The sequence below is a fragment of the Onychostoma macrolepis genome, chromosome 02, assembly GCF_012432095.1.
Source record: "Onychostoma macrolepis isolate SWU-2019 chromosome 02, ASM1243209v1, whole genome shotgun sequence".
NCBI lineage: Eukaryota > Metazoa > Chordata > Actinopteri > Cypriniformes > Cyprinidae > Onychostoma > Onychostoma macrolepis.
In genome coordinates, this window is record NC_081156.1 from 13,461,046 (window position 1) to 13,480,544 (window position 19,499).

A 19,499-nucleotide genomic window follows, 5' to 3' on the forward strand; every position below is an offset into this window, starting at 1 on the left:
TGTAACATATTTGATGATCAAATTTGAACATGATTTCTCTAAAAAAAATAATGTATAGATAATCAAATAAACCTAAATTGCTTTAGTCCACTAAGTGTTCATCATCAAATATTACTAACAATGTTTATTTAAAAAAAAATCAGCAAAGACTTCACAGCAAAAAGACGTGCACCACAACCTGAAGGGGGACTTTTTAGAATTATATTAAAAGGCCCTTACTTGCTAATAAGGTATAAACTACTGTATCAATCAGCAAAGTTTTGATTATGTTGGTAATTTAGATGCATTATAAATTTATGAATCAAATATGATGTATTAGGCTTATAGAGTTAAGTATGTTGGGATAAGCATATGTATATATCATTGCATAACTGACAGGTGTGAATTTGACCCATTTATCCTGGCAGATTTGCTGTTCTTCTGGTTGGTTTAGTTGAGAAGGATTAGCCACACTTCTTGGTGCTGTGTTGTGTTAGATTTGTGCAGCACATGTTGATTTGATTTTTGTTTCATTTAACCATAAAATCTTTCATTGTGAGGTCTGTTATAGTTTATGGTTCACTTGAATACCAAAGTCTATTTCACTTATTTGAGTGATGGCATCTATTGTCCCACGCTCTTTTAAAGGCCAGTGTTATGCAGAGCTCTTGATATGGTTGACTGCTGCACCTTTACTACATTCTCCACTACTGCACTTTGTATATCTCACAAAAAGATCTTGGCCTCGCTGTGCTTCTCTCACAGATCTGCTTATTCACACTGAGAGTGTGAGGCACAACCTTTCAGTCATTGTCTGGGTGATTTATGTAGCTTTCTGTTGTTGATAATTGAGCCAATAGTGCCTTTTGGAACATCCAGACTTGCTTTGGCTGTACCTCAGAATTTTCTTTGGAAAAAAAAAAAAAAAAAAAAAGAATTTTCTTTGGAATGAGGTTTCATCTAAACACCAATAAAGCAGTGAAGATAAGCACTTCTACAAGATCACCGAAACACCACTGTTCACAAGTTTGAGATTGCTATGATTTTTTAATGTTTATGAAAGAAGTCTCTTATGCTCACCGAGGCTGCATTTGTTTGATCAAAAATGCAGTAAAACAGTAATATTGTGAAATATTATTACGCTTGTCTATTAAATATATTTTAAAATATTTAATATTTAATTTATTCTATTGGCTAAGCTGAATTTTCATCATCCGTTCATTATTATTATTATTATTATCATCAGTAATCATAACAATATATTTAGGATTCTTTGATGAATATAAAAAACTAAATATATTTGTGTATTTACAAATAGTATATATTAGCCATTATATATTAGTAAAATATGAGAATTAATTTCTAATTATATTATATATGCAGTTTTCTATAATTATACATTTATGTATTTTTTTTAAATGCTTACTTAAATAATAAAACCTATTATACTGTATAGAACAAATTAGGCAACTTTAAAGTCAAGGTAAAAGCGGTTGCCTTTAATGAAAGGGATTTTTGCAGAAGATGAAATACCGGTAGAATTTCATGCTTTTCCAGCTCGGCTCTAATCTGCCTCTTCATGTCTCAGCTTGTACCTATTTTACAGTAATAAAAGTCAGCTGTGTCACTTAAATCATCTTCTGGGCGTAAATTTTGAAATTTCCTTTAAAATATATGTGAGTGTATAAGATGTAGACAGTACGCCTTTCACTTTAGTATTTAAATTTGTACAAATGCATGTTTGTATATTTATATATCAGTCTGAGTCTAATGGTTCCATCTGCACAGTTTTCTCTCAGTTGAGACTTATGAAAATCGTGGGTTAGTGTATGTATTACAATGTATTTGCATGCTTTAAACAGCACACCATTATATTCAGCAAGCTTAGAGTTATATTCTTGGATTTCTGGTCACATGCTCCTCTGAAGTATGCTTTGAAGGGTTGTGCTCTACAGGCAATGCAAGCTAGAGGCATGAGTTATAATGCCACAAACATGCAAATAATGCTGCATCAGTCATAAACTCCCACATTAGTTCTAATAATAACACATAATCTTCTAAAATCTCAGCATTGCCCTTCTTGTTAGTGGACTGGAGGAAGAACCTGTCACAACGTTCATGACCCAGTGCTGAACCTCAAGAGTTGGCTTTAGACCGTTGCATTGGCTGCGGTGGACTCTCATGTGGCGAGCGGATGATAGCAGTGGACTGCCAGGGTAAACTTCACCCTGGGTAAAGTTCTCTAGATATACGCTCCATAATTACTCTCCTTTAGACAATGGGTTAAACACTACTGTAATCACTAAAAATGTCTGGGAACCACAGAGATGTGAAAAGAGGAGCTAAAGAGAGTTGGCAGTACTTGTGTTGTTTCTGTGCTTCTGTGGATTAGCTGGAATGACTGGGTTTTATCCGTGCATTTGAAGTTCAACGCATTTTTACGTGGTCCGTTAATCAGTCATGCATCGGAAAGAGCTCCTCATTATCATGTACCGCCCCGCTTGCATTGTGACTTCTTTCAGCTTCTGACTGACAACTTCCCTCTGTGCTCGCTCCCCCTCAACCCGCCCAACGCTGAATAACTGATTTTGATCACTCGCAGTAATAAAAGTCACATGTCTGCCTGGAACAATGGCCTTTCATTTGGTGGCTGCATTCATTATGACTATAATATGTTAGTATTTAGCGCAAGATTCGTGCTTCATGTTAGGTGAGACAGAGGGAGAGTGAGAAAGAGAGAGAAAGCGACAGTTATTCAGGGGTATTCGTTATGGCCTAAACAAAGAGATCTGGAAGTGCTTGCTTTTCTTTTCATTCCCTTTCCTTTTAGAATAAAGCGACTTCTCACGCACACTCTTCTTCTTTGGAGGTGGTTGCCGCAGGCGAAGGGCTGCAGGAGGTGTGCCAGATTTATACTGGCAAGCTGTTTATTTATTTCCTTTTGCCTCAAAGCTCTAAAACCTGCTCAGGTGGACTACATAGACTTCATTTATGAATGCTGACCTGTGGATAATGACAGTTGAGTCCTTATCAGATGAATATAATTGGGCTTTTAAATGGGAATTGATGCTTCCTTCCTCTGACAATTGTTCAGTAATTCTCAGCCTGGGGGATAGTTGGAAAGGTTTCAGATTTGTTAAACAGATATTGCAACACAAAATTACTGAATTAAACATGTAAACTATAATAGTAATGATAATAATAGTAACAAAAGACTGTCGGTCTGTGAATTAGTGGCGGGAATTTCTGCAGGTTAAGTTGTCAGTGAATCTTTTCAGTGATTCATGTCAGTGATTCATTCAAAAATGCTTATTAATTCAGGAACAAATTATGTAAACGTCTTTATAAATGAGTCATTGAATTATTCGCTTAACTGATTCATTTAAAAACACTGATTATTTCAGGAACAAATCACTTAAATGTCTTTTGAGTGAGTTATTGAATTATTCACTCAACCAGTTTGTTCAAAAACACTGATTCATTCAGCAACATCTCTATATTGTGTACTGGTCTGAGACGCTAATCAGTTGATTCTGCTTTGACTTGACTTTGCAAGTTAATCCACAGGAAAAAGTTGTTTGCTTTTTGTAATCTTTAGTCAAAATCTAAAAATTTGCTTCCTCCACGGAATGGAGTTTAGTATCCGAGGATGTCAGTTTGCTGCGAACTAGAGTTGGTGTGGATGTGTGCAAAAATCAAGCCCTGCCCTCCATTTTTTTCTCATTTAATATTAGTTTCACTCAGGAAATTCACAACTTCTGGTTCATGCATACTTTAAAGGGAGAGGTAAAGGAACACTGTAAAAAATTATCGTGAATTTAACGGTAAAAAACTGTATAAATGCTACAGTAAAAACCTGTTAAATGGTTAATGGTAAGTTCCCCTACTATATAAGGTGAAAAACTGTAATAGACATTTCATGTAATTTTATGGTAAAATGCTGTATTTGGAAGTGGAAAAGAATGTATAATTTACAGTGAAAAAACGTAAATTGACGTTCCCAGAATTCCCTGCGTCAAATTTCCAATTTGATGTTGTTTCTTTGAAATAATTATGTTTCTTCTTAGTTTTTTCTTATCAGTTATGTTTATTAGGGTTGTATGTTACATCTAATGTTTAATGTTTATTGCATATTTCAGTTTCATGTGTCTTACCATGATGGTGTTTAGTGTTTATGTGAATGACATTGTGCACTTTATATATACAGTGTATATATATATATAAATAAATATAATTAGTATTGGCCTTCTCAGCTTGTGGTGAGCTTTGGTTCATCATGTGACTTTCTCATCACCACCTGATTTTGGTGGTTATCAGTGTATTACAAAGGTACAAAACAGATTTCAGAACTTTAATAGGTTGGTATATTAACATTATATCAGTTAATGAAATACGGTTTTAGTTGTTCATTTAAGTTAAATCCGTAAACTCTAAAACGTTTCTACCATATTTTTTATGGTCAAATTCTGGCGACCACAGCTGCCAGTTTTTTACCGTAAATTTTATGGGATTTTTTGTCCAGTGAAGCTTCGAGTTTGATTTTAGTTCAAAAGTGAATCATTGTAAAAATGGCTCTTAATGTCTAGTAATATTAATGCCAAAGTTATAGTGTCGATTAAAGTGTACTTAAGCATTAATGGGCTGTTGGGTTACCTAATAAGACAAAACATTTTTCAAAACCTTTAGCAAATCACCCCCTTTGAACTGAAAGAAAGCGTTTTATATTCCTTCCACAATTGTCCATCTGTCCTGCATGTTTTATCTCTTTAAAACATTCACTTGTTTGCGGAAATCTCACGAGGATACGCTGCCATGAAAACACACTGTTGTGAAAATAAAAGGAGCGCACCGACATTACCTGTCAGACTGCACTGAGAAATGATTAGCATCCTCTGGGCGAAAAGGAGGAGGGAGTCCGCTCCCCTGTGATTGGTTCTTTCTCTCCCTATCTTTATTCAGAAAGCCTCAATTTCTTAGTGGCATCAGGCTGTGCTGACTGGCCCTTTTCTCTTATTCTATTTTTTTCCCTCCCTCTTTCACTCTGTGTTTTGGGATGGGCTTCCTCCTCCTTTGTTTTTGTGTCACTGTTTGAGCCACAGGCTGTGGAGTGAGTGCACTGTAAGTTTCAGTGCTTGAGGAGCAGTCAGGGCGATGAATGGACTCTGGGAGCCAGTCTGGCTGAACTCAGATCAGCTTTCTGAGAAGAGAGGCTGTTAGGATGCCAAACAGAGGCTGTGGCCACAGAGACATGGCACAGGTATGTCTTGATGCAAATCTTGTTGTGGTCAGTTCAGCAGTCCATTTTCTTTTTGGACATGACCGTATTGCAGTGTTTCTCTGGTTTCTTTACTTTAAAAGTCCCATTGGTGCACCCTTCGCAGTGCAGACACCTGCATAGGGGTCAAACACATTGTGCTTTGTTCAGCCATGTTATTTTACACCACGCTGTAATGTAGCCACCAAAGTGTTTTGTTTTACACTAATAGGTTGGGAATTATTTTGCCATTTTCTTTAGATGTTATGATATAATACATCATATATAGAACCGTTATGGCTGTTGTGCTCTCCAGTTTTCTATTGTTAAGCCAATAATTTGTTGGCGTATACGAGTAGGCAATTTCACACTTGGATGGATTATTTAATAAAACTCCATTGTTTAGATGTGAAGCCTGTAATCTCAGGGATTCCATCACTCAACACTGATTTTGTGAACTCTTGTTGTATAGAGAATTCGAATAGTGTAAATTTGAGTTTTGAGATCATGTTTGTATTAGCTTATGCAATGCTGATGTGGTTCTGTATTTACAGGTTGCATGCTACTGTTCTAAGTTTTTTAAATGTTTATTTGAATAAGAATTCAACATGTATTTTCTCTAAGGGAACTATAGGAATTGTTAGTCTTGACAATGATACCACAGTACACTTAACTGGACAGCTTAGCATAATAAAATTAATGAGTGAATGTCACAAAAACATGGCCATTTCATGCCAAAATCTGAAGAAAGTATATAGGATTATATTTATTTCTATTTTACATACGTTATGTAATTATTTTAAAATATTTTTGTTTTTTTGGTATTCTATTAAGAATTTTTTTTCTGCATTGCGGCATTATTTTTTATAACAATTACAAACATTTTCTCACCAAATCTTCATTATTATAATATGTGTATATTTTTTTTAAATGTTTTACAGTATTTATTTTGCATAAATACATTATTTTTATATTACAGTAATAGTAATGAGATATAGTATTTTTCATTATGGAAATGAGGAATTGACAACAGAAATCTACTTAACTGTTCTTAATTGTCTGCTTAATTGTGGTTGTATATACAGTATATATTTTATTTAATTAAAAAAAAAAATAAATCATGAAATTTACCAAAAATATCTAAATATAGTGATAGAAAAAGCAGATTCAAAAATATTTGTTATTTATCCTTGAAGCTGTTTTCTGCTTCATTTCCTAGACTTCCTATTGGATTAGTTGGGCTGAAGCAGTAAATGAGGAATTCTTTATTTGTTCATGTCTTGCTGGGATGTCCTGATGGAGCCCCCTAGTTTTAGAAAATCTGTTGTGCCCATCACAGGCTTTTTAAAACTCCTGCTGAGTTCAGAGTTAAAGGGCAGTCGAACAAAGCAGCAGAGATCACCATCCATCCATAAACTAACAGTCTCTTATATAGCACTGATTTAGTATCACAGCAGGTACAGCTACAAGTGTTGAATGACACTGTAAGACAGTCTGATAGTAAAACGGCATACTAATAGCTGGCACTTGTCAGAATCATAAACAAAGAAAGACAGAAGAGCGCAGAACAGCTTTTAGCCATGTTTATAATGTCTTATACAGACCTAGTTTCAACATTTGTGTCTTCTCGTGTCCTCTGGGATGTAGCTGGATAGTGAGATATGAACAGCTCTGGAAAATATCTGTTGTGCTCATGCCGATGGAATTGTTGCTGTGTCAGGTACAGTAGCATTCTGCAGCTGCTAGTGTTCGTCATGAAACAGCTGTTGTTTTGTATCATTGATATCATTTATTTTTTTCCTTTTTTGCACATAGCCAATAATAAAAGTGCATTAGGAGCGTGGTTCAGAATAACAAACAAGGCGTGGTGTTGTTTCAGTGTTGTGTGGGGGTCATGAATGTGTTTCATGTGTCCCAGAGGAAAAGAAATGTGGAACGTTCCGGTCTCGCCCTGTACTGCCTGCCAGCCCTCCGGCCCCCGTCTAGTCCTGACTCCTTCAGAGCCAGAGAAACATCCCGGAGTGGGCCTGATTTACAGTAACAGTCCGTCAGGTTTTGCATAAGTTTGTTCTCAAAAGCCTCTGTCCTCTAGTAGCCAACTGTCAACTGTTCTTTTCCCAGAGGAAAGGGGGAAAACAGCTTCTAAGGACACTGGAGATGAATGGTGCTGAAAACTAAATAGTGTCCATAGTGTCCACAGTTCTACCCAAGCATTCTCCCTATCTTAAAATTGTAGGGTGGATGCTTTCCCATCCAGGATCTGAGGCTGAAGTATTTTCGCTTCTCCGGTCCATGCTGGTTTTTTCGACTTATACACATAGAGTAACTGGAATATGACATTGCCAGAAGCTAGTAGCTCATTTGTGGCTGCAGAAAGCCGGACAGGATGATTGGTTGCCTCAAGCTTGCCTTTCCTTGCAGATCTGGACCACAAGCCTGGGGCAGCAGCCAAGCCTTCTTTTGAGCCTTTATGCTGGTGTTGGTGTCCAGGTTGGACAGCTGTAATGGAGTTTGACCTCCTTTTCTGCAAAGTGTGTCAATTAGCCTTTCAATCCATGATCAGTATAATTAGATATTAGTTTAAACATATGCGGTATATTTGTACAATATTTTGATTGATCATTTGTTGGCAGCTACACAAATTAGACATTGACAGGTTGTGTGACTCTCACTGATGTCATCCTTAAAAACATGAAGAAAACTACACTGAAAAAAAAAAAAAAATGGTGTAGAATTTCCTTTGAAACAATTATCACTCAGAAATGGCTATAATTCCCAAATAATTAAAGGAACAGCAAGTAAACATGGGATTTTGAACTGCTGACTTGAAAAATATTTGTATAGTGTATATACAGTAAAAACTACAGTATTCAATACAATACAATACAATAATAATACATATACATAATAATGCAATAAACAATAAATAATACAAAACAATAATGAATTCGCAAATTCATTTTTACAGTTTTAAGTTTACATTTTTTCTTTGAATTGATATTAATATTCTTTATTTTTAGTTAATTTTAAGTAAAACTTCACAAAAAGGTAAAAAAATTAACAATATAGTTGTCAGTAAATAAATGAATAGATAATTAGACAGATAGACTATAATAGACAGAACCTAAAACAGATCTAATTTTATATTATTATTAAATATTACTGTAATCGAGATGTGAGTTACAGTACGTAATGACTAGCGCATAACACCCTTGTGCAGTGTTCATTGTCTTTGCAAATGTAAATTATAATATTACAAATATGTTATGTATATATTAGTAATTTCATGTGTATATAGAGTGAATATAGAGGCAGTTTGCTGATAAGTGGTTGCAGTGGGGCAATCCAACCATATTATTTATGGATTTTGTTTCTTTAAAGGACATTGTTGATGCATTGTTAATATCTTGCACTGTTTTTGTCTGCATGTTTTCATCAGCAGTGCTTAAATTAAAATGGTCATATTTTTTCTCGTCTTCAACAGCATTTTTAATGAGATTAACAACACTTGTGACCACAGTGGGTTTTGTGCAGTGGGTTATTGACTGCAGAGATCAACAACACATCAACATTTCCTATTCTGCCCATGTGAAATTAATAATTGTATCTATTGTTTGGCCTTATAGTTCATGGTAGTATTACCTTTTAATATTCAGTTTTAAGGACATTTTTGTTGCTTTTGTGTCGAGTTGCTACTTGATTTGCAATGAAAGGTCCTGAAGCAAAAGCGGTTGAGAACCACTGCACTACACCCTAATGGCCTTAGAAAGTAAATAGTGGTGCTAGTGTGGTTTAATGTCAAGAATTCAAGTAATTTCCTGGGCTTTCCTTCTGTAGTATATCGGCCTCCTGTCTGGAGTTATGCAAGCTTTTCATAGGTCCCTTGACCCTATGTTCTTATTGGCAGTCCTGCAGCTCTAAGTAAGAGTGAGAGAAGCACTTTTTCTAGTGTTCCAGACCTCTTGTCTTTTGTCCAAAACTTTTTTGTTCAACAGTCTGATGGTTTGAGATCTTTCTTTCGTCGTTTCTTTCTTCTCTTCTTCCCTCCCTGTGAGCTAACCATAGACTTGCACAGAAGTACACTCAATACCTACATGACAGATATCATAGTCCAACTAAAAAACGTGTCCAACTCCTTGGAGAAATTTCAGCCAACAAATGAAGCAGAGAATTGGTAGTCAGACGTTGCTGGGAGCTACTTTTGAGGGTTTCCAGAAATCCCATTTCTTATTCTGGACTTGTTTCTTTGTCTTGTCCTGTGTGTGTTAAGCCTGAAATGTTCTCTATGCAAATACAGTGGGAGAAAAAATTATTTGATCCCCTGCTGATTTTGTATGTTTGCCCACTGACAAAGAAATGATCAGTCTATAATTTTAATGGTAGGTTTATTTGAACAGTGAGAGACAGAAAAACAACAAAAATATCCTGAAAAACGCATTTCAAAAAAGTTATAAATTGATTTGCATTGTAATGAGTGAAATAAGTATTTGACCCCTTTGCAAAACATGACTTAGTATTTGGTGGCAAAACCCTTGTTGGCAATCACAGAGGTCAGAGCTTTCTTGTAGTTGGCCACCAGATTTGCGCACATGTCAGGAGGGATTTTGTCCCACCCCTCTTTGCAGATCCTCTCCAAGTCATTAAGGTTTCGAGGCTGATGTTTGGCAATTCGAACCTTGAGCTCCCTCCACAGATTTTCTATGGGATTAAGGTCTGGAGACTGGCTAGGCCACTCCAGGACCTTAATGTGCTTCTACTTGAGCCACTCCTTTGTTGCCTTGGCTGTGTGTTTTGGGTCATTGTCATGCTGGAATACCTATCCACGACCCATATTCAATGCCCTGGCCCTGACGGTACATGGCCCCGTCCATCGTCCCTTTGATGCGGTGCAGTTGTCCTGTCCCCTTAGCAGAAAAACACCCCAAAAGCATAATGTTTCCACCTCCATGTTTGACGGTGGGGATGGTGTTCTTGGGGTCATAGGCAGCATTCCTCCTCCTCCAAACACGGCGAGTTGATTTGATGCCAAAGAGCTCGATTTTGGTCTCCTCTGACCACAACACTTTCACCCAGTTCTCCTCTGAATCATTGGAAAACTTCAGACGGGCTGTACATGTGCTTTCTTGAGCAGGGGGACCTTGCGGGCGCTGCAGGATTTTAGTCCTTCATGGCGTAGTGTTACCAATTGTTTTCTTGGTGACTATGGTCCCAGCTGCCATGAGATCATTGACAAGATCCTCCCGTGTTGTTCTGGGCTGATTCCTCACCGTTCTCACTGAAACTCCACGAGGTGAGATCTTGCACGGAGTCCCAGACCGAGGGAGACTGACAGTTATTTTGTGTTTCTTCCATTTGCGAATAATTGGCCCAACTGATGTCACCTTCTCACCAAGCTGCTTGGCGATGGTCTTGTAGCCCATTCCAGCCTTGAGTAGGTCTACAATCTTGTCCCTGACATCCTTGGACAGCTCTTTGGTCTTGGCCATGGTGGAGAGTTTGGAATCTGATTGATTGATTGCTTCTGTGGACAGGTGTCTTTTATACAGGTAACAAACTGAGATTAGGAGCAATCCCTTTAAGAGAGTGCGCCTAATCTCAGCTCTTTACCTGTATAAAAGACACCTGGCAGCCAGAAATCTTGCTGATTAGTAGGGGATCAAATACTTATTTGACAATTTATAACGTTTTTGAAATGTGTTTTTCTGGATTTTTTTTGTTATTCTGCCTCTCACTGTTAAAATAAACCTACCATTAAAATTATAGACTGATCATTTCTTTGTCAGTGGGCAAACGTACAAAATCAGCAGGGGATCAAATAATTTTTCCCCCACTATATGTTAAAAAGTTCACCCAAAAATGAAATTTCTGCCAATATATTATTTACTCATTCTAAAACTGATAGATTTTTTTTTCTTCTGCTGCACACAAAGGAAGGTATTTTGATAAAGGTATCTGTGTTTTTTTTGTACATACAATAGAAGTCAATGGTATCCAAAACTTTTTGGTTACCAACATTTTACCGATATCTTCTTTTGTGTTCTGCAGAAGTAAGAAAGTCATACAGGTTTGGAACTACATGGTGAGTAATTGATGACTGAAATTTCATTTTTGGGTGAAACACTTCTTTAAGGCAAATTATTGCTCCAGGTTTATTTCACACTTTGTGAAATGTGTTAGAACTGCAAAACAATTTTCAAAAAGCTGTGATGATTTCTACCGATTTAATTGAAACAATAGCATACACTCCTTGCATCAGTGTCTTTCTCTGTTAATGGCCATTCATAAGTTGTGTTCTAGCAAATAGGTTTTTTTTTTTTTTCTTTGCAAGCCACAAATATGTTGCTAAAATTTAATATAGTACATGTTAGGAATGTAACAATGCACCCCGAGCCGGTTAAAAATTAATAACAATAAAACAAATCGGGATACAACTGAGGGTTGGGGTTAATATGAATGTATCTCTGAGTGGCACTGATCTTCAGAAAGGTTTAGATGGTAGTATCTTTTCATCTTGCTTCTTTATAATGCATATTAAAGGGAATGTTCACCCAAAAATGAAAATTCTGTCATTAATTACTCATCCTCATGTTGTTCCAAACCCGTAAGACCTTCGTTCATCTTTGGAACACAAATAAGATATTTTTGATGAAATCCGAGGGTTTTCTGACCCTCCATAGACAGCAATGGAACTGACATGTTCAAGACCGAGAAGGGTAGCAAGGATAATGTTAAAATAGTCCATGTGACTTCAGTGGTTCAATCTTAATTTTCTGATGCAGAACCTGGATGCGCTGCATTTTGCTCACAAGCAGAGGAAGACGCACGCTGTACTTAAAACAGTCTTCGTAAACATGTCTGAAGATTTCAACGGAGAGGATGACTTGCAATTTTTTGCCCAGCCTTACTTAGCAACTGACAATGATCCAGTCAATTGCCAGTTGACAAAATCAAGTCTCTCCCCACATTTTTCTTGTTCGAGAAGCTATTTTACTTGGATATACTTTACATTAGGGAAGAAAAGATGATTGCAATTTCTGTAATGCATATTTTAAGGGCAAGGACTATTCTGATGCCTAGACACCACGGCTTATGATAGTTGTTTTGTTGTGCCATCAGCCAATCAGTGCCAATCAATGTCTCTTTTTTTGGCTTACAGTAACTGACACACAAGTTTTCTAGAAAGCCTAGAGGCCATCCTCTAATAATAATGTGTTTGTATGACTTATATATTACACAAGAATAACCATCTTTCCGAAGCTGTTTCTAACACTCCTTCCATGGCAACAATGGCGAAGCCAGAAATGCGCCAAGATTCCAAGAAGTCATGCTCTTCTATCGACTCACCGCTCATTTGCCTTCCTGTGACGCAACAATTTACCTCACAGGCAGACTGACAATTAAAAAGTAAAAACATGCATGAACAAGTCTGCATCAACTTCAGATTCCCCCGCCAGCTCACCAGGAACTTCATTTATCTAGAAGAATTGCACTTGTTATTCAAGGCTGTTAGTGCAGGTGTTGTTGGCTTGTGGGTTTGTGAAACAGATACCCCATTTTCTCCCTTCTCTTTGTTTCTTTCACAGCAAAGCAGATTTATTTAAACGGAGCAGTGGGATAATGCCAGCAATGCAAACCGATCTCGAGTCAGAGCTTCTCCTCCGCATGGGAACACATGATAAAGGATCTGGTTTCACTCTCACCTCCTTTGTTCTGTTTGAGGTCGCTCAGTTCTGGCTGAACTCTCGGAGTGTGTGTTTTTGGATTGTTTTTGTTTTGTCAAGTACCGGATAGTATTGGGCTTTTTTTCAAATTTGATTTCTTTAATGTGTATAACTCTTGTCTAGGGTTTTCAAGTCATATTTTTAGATTCGGCTTTTCTAAAATGAGGGCAAACACATTAGCGTGGTAAAGAGGTTAGTTCAGCAAAACATGAAAATTATGTCATTATTTACTCACTATTATTGACTTTCTTCCAAGAAACACAAGGAATGTCGAACCCGCTGTTTTCCATGCAATGAAAATGAATGGTGACCACGGCTGCCAAGCAATTCTGTCATTATTTACTGTCAATAATTACTCACATTCATGTCTTTTTGAAACCGATATGGCTTTCTTTATTCCAAGGAACATGAAATGTATAAGTAATGTCTAAGCTGCTGTTTTTCATACAATAAAAGTGAATGGTGATCACAGCTGTGACTTTGAATTTCAGTTTGTTTTTCACACAAAGCTATCATTTGACTTCTGAAGAAGTAGTATGGACTACTTTTACTATGCTTCTGTGGAGCTTGTTTGTCCTTTTTAAGTCCCCATCCATTTTCATTGTATGGAAAAGAACAGCATGAACATTCTTTAAAACTTCTACTTTTGTGTTTCACTGAAGAAAGAACATCAAATAGATTTAGGTGAGTAAAAGATGGCAGGAGTATTCCTGTATGGGCAAATAAAGCCCATATCGAGTAGACAAATAGAGTGATTAAACTTGCATGTATGGCCTCTGCCCATGTGGGAGTCTCACAGGACTCAATGGTGCTCCTGAAAGGCTAGATTCCATTTCCTGCACCTGCTAGTTGGTCCATACATGTGATCATGTCCTTTCAACAGCATTCTGTCTTTGTGGTTTACTGTGGTCATGGCTAGAAGGAGTCATATGATCGACAGGCATGTTTTGGATGAGCCATCTGGTCTGTAACGGGTCTAAATATTTGCTCTGACAATGAAAGATTCAGTTACGACAAGCACCTAAAAAATACACTTGGTGCTATACATTTATGCTAACCTAAAATATTCATGTTAAATACAGTCATAAAGTTGATATCCATGTTATGTGCACAAACCAACTGTATTCAAAAATATGCAGAAGATGCAAATGTAACTGGAGAGGCAGTTTAGAGGAATATTAAAAGGAACATGTGACGAAGGTGAACTCAAAGACAGGGGAGCCAGGATTCAAATGCAGATAAATGGTTTAATTATGATAAATAAAGGAATACAAAACAATAGGAGTACCAGAACCAAGCAAGAACACAAAGCAAACGTGAACCGGAAGAGAGAACACAAACTAATTGCTAGGGAAGACAACCAAACCTTTACAATGTACAAAGCAACACAAGGGCTATTTACAGTATACAGGGGATGATAAGGAAACATAACACACCTGAACATAATCACTGAATTAATCAACAAGGAAACTACAAACAGACTACAAGACTAGGGCAGGAAATAGGAAACTGCGTAACTGGAACTACAACATAAATGTCCAAAACAAGACACAAAATGGAATTATGTGACAGAACAATATGCCTTTTTTAATTCACAGATGGCTATATCAAAATAGTTGTATATTCTCATTAACTAATATTCTTTGTAAACAGCATGTATTTCTAGTCAGCCGTTTGTGTTGCCAGTTGCCACTAAATAATTTTTCCCATGGTCCCAAAGTAATTAGTCACATGGAATTAAGGGATTGCCTCAAAAACAGTGTACTGTCTGTGGCCAGAGTCAAGGAAAGTCAATTCTCTCGGCGGCCATATTTTGACCATGCAATGCTACTGTAACTCCTATATTCTTGAATGGGGAAACACAGGGAAAATCAGCAACATAATCTGCCATGGACTGACCTATAAATGTTCTTTCTTATCCTCAAATAGCTTTTAAAAAGCATATATTTCAGTTTGGTAAAGCCAATGTGCATGCACAGTCCCAGTTATGCAGCAATGTTTTACGGGAACTGAAGCTTCTAATGGCAGCTGCAGTGATGACTTTGCCAATTTGTAATTGACTCTTTATTTAGAAGATGGCACTTCCACTCTATTGCGTATTGCTGTTTCTTTCATTCATGTAGTTATGAGTGAACTTGGATGCACTGGTTTTCACTGTCACATTGATGCAATCTACATCCATAGTATGTTTATGTAAGTATGTATTTTGCTGTGATAGAGGGGTCATACATAGCGTGCAGTACATGTGTATGGCACTCAATTCTCTTAGGAGGAGGGATTGAAACACTTGTGCCTCTAAATCACCACTTGTTTGCTACGTTTCCACACTCTTAGAGCCATGTGTCATTATGGGCTTACAAACGGTCACGTCACGCAACTGGTGGAATCAAACAAAACAAATACAAGACTAACATGCACGGCCAAGAAGACTCATGTAGGAATCTTGGGCTATGTTTAGGCTCTGTGCAAATTACCAGCACTGAGTCGTATAAACATGGAGAAACAACACATATACTCAGGTCTTGTTGCATACAGGTTGTTGCATGAGTGTCTCAAATGACTTTTAGCAACAGTGCTCATAAGTGAAGCATATAGCGCTAAGTGTTGTTTTGGAAAAGCTCTAGGATCATTTGTGTCCTCTGAGTCTTTGTTTAATTTGATTCATGTTTTTCTGTTGAACTGGACACATTCAAAGTGGTTTATAAATGTTGCATAATTGATTCTCTTCCTAAATAACCTTGTCAGGTGAGCAAGTATTTGCAGCTTAGGAGAGAATTTTTGTGAAGTTAATCGTTCAACAGCTGCTGAAATGAAACTATACCGGTGCTTTGTTGATTCTTGATTGGTTATCAGAAGTTTCAAGATGCTGAATCATTTGCTATAAATCTAGATGATATGATCAAGATGATATGATAAAAATGTTGTTATTAAATATATCATCATTACATATTAAAATATTTTAATTATTCATATTAATATTTAATTTATATATAATATTTAATATAATATTTAATTTATATAAAATCAATTATTTAAAAATGTATACTATAACATCCAAAATTAGCTGTCTAAAAATACAATTTGCTAGAAATTTAGTTTTAAATTTAATTTGAGCTTTAAATGTCATATTATATTATTATTATTATTTTTTTAATGTATAAACATTATAATGTCTAAAAACAATAGTCTAAAAAATAAAAAGAGTGAATTTAGGCATGACAGTATCAAAAATGGATATTTGTGACCCTGGACCACAAAACCAGTCTTAAGTCGCTGGGGTATATTTGTAGCAATAGCCCAAAATACACTGTATGGGTCAAAATTATAGATTTTTCTTTTATGCCAAAAATCATTAGTATAATGTAGTAGAAAATGTACTACTGTAAATATATCAAAACGTTGTTTTTGATTAGTAATATGCATTGCTAAGAATTCATTTGGACAACTTTAAAGGCAATTTTCTCAATATTTAGAATTTTTTGCACCCTCAGATTCCAGATTTTCATATAGTTGTATCTCGGCCAAATATTATCCGATCCGAACAAACCGTACATCAATGGAAATCTTAGTTATTCAGCTTTGATTTCATTTTGTTGATTTGTTGAAGTTTACATGTAATATTGTTATTAATTTAATAATATATGATCATTTTCACACTTATCTCACACTTACTTAATATAAATGTACCCTAACAGGGTAAACGAGCATGCACAATTACATAGATATTTGAATGACGTATTCAGTATGAACCAATGTTATAAAAAATCTGTAATATCAACTAATACCTAATATGGTACTGATATATTGTGCATCCCTTGTGTATAGTGATTGATGTATCTTATATATCGGAATCTCTCATCCTTCACTTGACCTAACATTTTTGTTTTTAATCCAGAAGTGTTTGGATCACTAAGTGTAATGCTGTGGCCAGGCCAGGCCAAGAAGATCTGCAAGTGTAATATATTCTTGACTCTGATGATTGAGAGCTCAGTGTTGATCTTGAAGTAGTCCTGTGTGTTTTATGGTGAATGATTCATCTTCAGAATTCGTGCCATTTTCTTCACTGTTTCAAAAATGCAGTGATTTCACAAGCTCTCTGATTGACAGGCCCTGGAGACCATTGGCCTTCTCTTCTCCAAACAGTTGGTAGTAATAAGAGAAAGCAGTTCAATCTGACAGGGTTCGTGCTCTGAAGGTGGGAGTGGAAGTTCTTCTGAGAAGAACACTCCATAGGAGGCCTTTGATTTGACCCTCACAGTCTCAACGAGCCACTGTTGCCTGGACAGCAGTGTGTAATATGCACCAACAACTTAATTGTGTGTGTGCTTAAGTTGCCACGGGCAACTTGTTGCATTGTTCCTGCTTCTTTCTCACGCTCTGTGTCCTGGGAGGTTCTGTTGTCATGGGCTGGGTTATAGTCTGTCCAATGGGAATGACATCCCTCGCCTCAGGAACATGGACTCTACAAATCCAGAGCTCAAGAGCTATCAGTAAGATCTTTCTCCACCTAGACAGCTCCCTTGGATTAATAACATCTGAGGTCACCTCACATGTGTTATTACATATTACACGGCTCCCTGGAATACTTTACTCTGATTGGTTGATTGTGGTACTATGACTGCTAAACTGTATAATTGACTGAATTCCTACATGCAGTAGATGGGCTAGTTTCATGTCTCTTGAATGCTGTCTTTCAAGAATATTAAACTTAAATTGGTATTTCACAAATATTTGTTTATTGATTTGATAAATTTGTACATGTAAAAAGTAGGATAATATAAAATCTGCTGTTTATCACAAAACAAATAAATCTTCAAATTATTTTATTTTTATATTTTAATGATATTACAGGTGTATTACGCACATATTTACTACCGTTGAGGTCTGTAAGATTTGTGCTCTTTAAAGATGATTGCATTTATTTGATCAAAACATAGTAATAATGTGAAATATTATTACAGTTGACTTTTTTTTTTGTTTTGAATACATTAGTATACATTTACATACTAATGTATACTAATGAATTACATTTAGAATACATTTTAATTAGTGCTGTCAAATGATTAATCCCATCCAAAATAAAAGTGTTTATTTATATAATATATGTGTGTGTGTACTGTGCATATTTATTATTTATATAAATACTCACACATCCATGTATATATTTAAGAAAGATATGTTATGTATCAAAATACTGTACTGTATTTATGTGTATTTATATATACATAATACATATACACAGCACACACACATATATTATGTAAAGAAAAAAAAGAGTGTATTTTGGATGCGATTAATCGTTTGACCGCACTAATTGTAATAATAATTTATTCCTGTGATGGCAAAGCTGAATTTTCATCATCAATATTTCAGTTTTCAGTGTTACATGATCCCTCAGAAATCATTCTAATGTGTTGATTTACTGCTCAAGACACGTTTCTTATTGTTATCATTATTACTTTGTGGAAACCTTTTTCAGGATTCAGTCTGTTTTCTGGTTTGTGTCTGTGTATATATTTTTTTAAATAATGATTGTGTTTAGCTGAGTTTGCTGTTGTCTGTATGAGTGCATTAACCGCCAATTCTGTTAAAAGTAGAGGACAGAATGAAACAGTTTTGTGATACACTGCCAGCGTACAGTAGCTTGAGAAAGCAAAGCAGACTGCCCTATTTTCCAGTCCATTAGGAGCACATCTATGTTAGAAAGCCAATATTGAATGTTGATTGTGGAATGAATGAACTCTGAACTCTGAATGCTGTGGTCTGCTCTGTATGCCGATGATCTTGCCCATATTCTTTGATCTAATCAATGGGATTTAAGTGCATTGATATGTTGAGTTGTTCGGGATGCTCAAAAACTCTGAGCTAATTTTTAATAACACCCACAAAGCAACAGTGTTGCACTTTTCATGAAAAGCAGCCTGCGGATGGCTTACTGATAGTCGTCTCTGCACGTTGAGCTGAGATAGGAGAAAGTATTTTATCGGGGAAAAAAAATGATACAATTTCACATTAACATTTGAAAACATTCGCTGCTGATAAAAGAAATGACATCACGGCATAGACTAAACATTTAGATGATTAAATAACTCAATGTCCTTTCATGCAGAAACTCCTAAACAGGTTATTTTTTTGTACTTGTTTGGAATAAATAAAAACACAAAACAGCACGTCCCAACTGAGAACACGTGTGACACGATACTAGTAAATGAGTTGTCACGTCATGCAATTGGCCCACACCATGTTTGAGGGTCATGTCAGGGTTTTGTGACCCTGGACACCTCAGGGGGTTTAAATTTGACGTGCTATGACATGGTTACAGAACATGCACCTGTGAAGAGAAACGTCTGTCGTGGTTATGGCGTTTTCCACTCATTTACTTTGTTTCAGTAAATGAGTTGTAAAAGAAGGTGTTAAACTTTCAGAGAATTTTTTATCAATATTGTATATAGTAAAAATAAACAAAAAATTAAGTGACTGACAATTTATAAAATAAAAAAGCAAAAAAGATTAGTTTAAAAAGATTAATTATATATAACTTTTTT

General features: G+C 36.1%; 1 protein-coding gene across 3 annotated transcripts in view; it reads left to right on the top strand.

Moving 5' to 3' along the window:
- The window catches only part of LOC131529373 (uncharacterized), a 45,457-nt gene that overhangs the window by 4,278 nt on the left and 21,680 nt on the right, over positions 1-19,499 (top strand). The window contains exon 1 of one of the 3 annotated variants that reach the window (XM_058759069.1): positions 5,098-5,236. The exons of the other annotated variants lie outside the window; for them this stretch is intronic. Within the exon in view, the coding sequence (XP_058615052.1) occupies positions 5,198-5,236 (39 nt within the window). The 5' untranslated portion in view covers positions 5,098-5,197. Of the gene's footprint in view, positions 1-5,097; positions 5,237-19,499 lie in introns of those variants that run through there. 3 annotated transcript variants of the gene reach the window in all.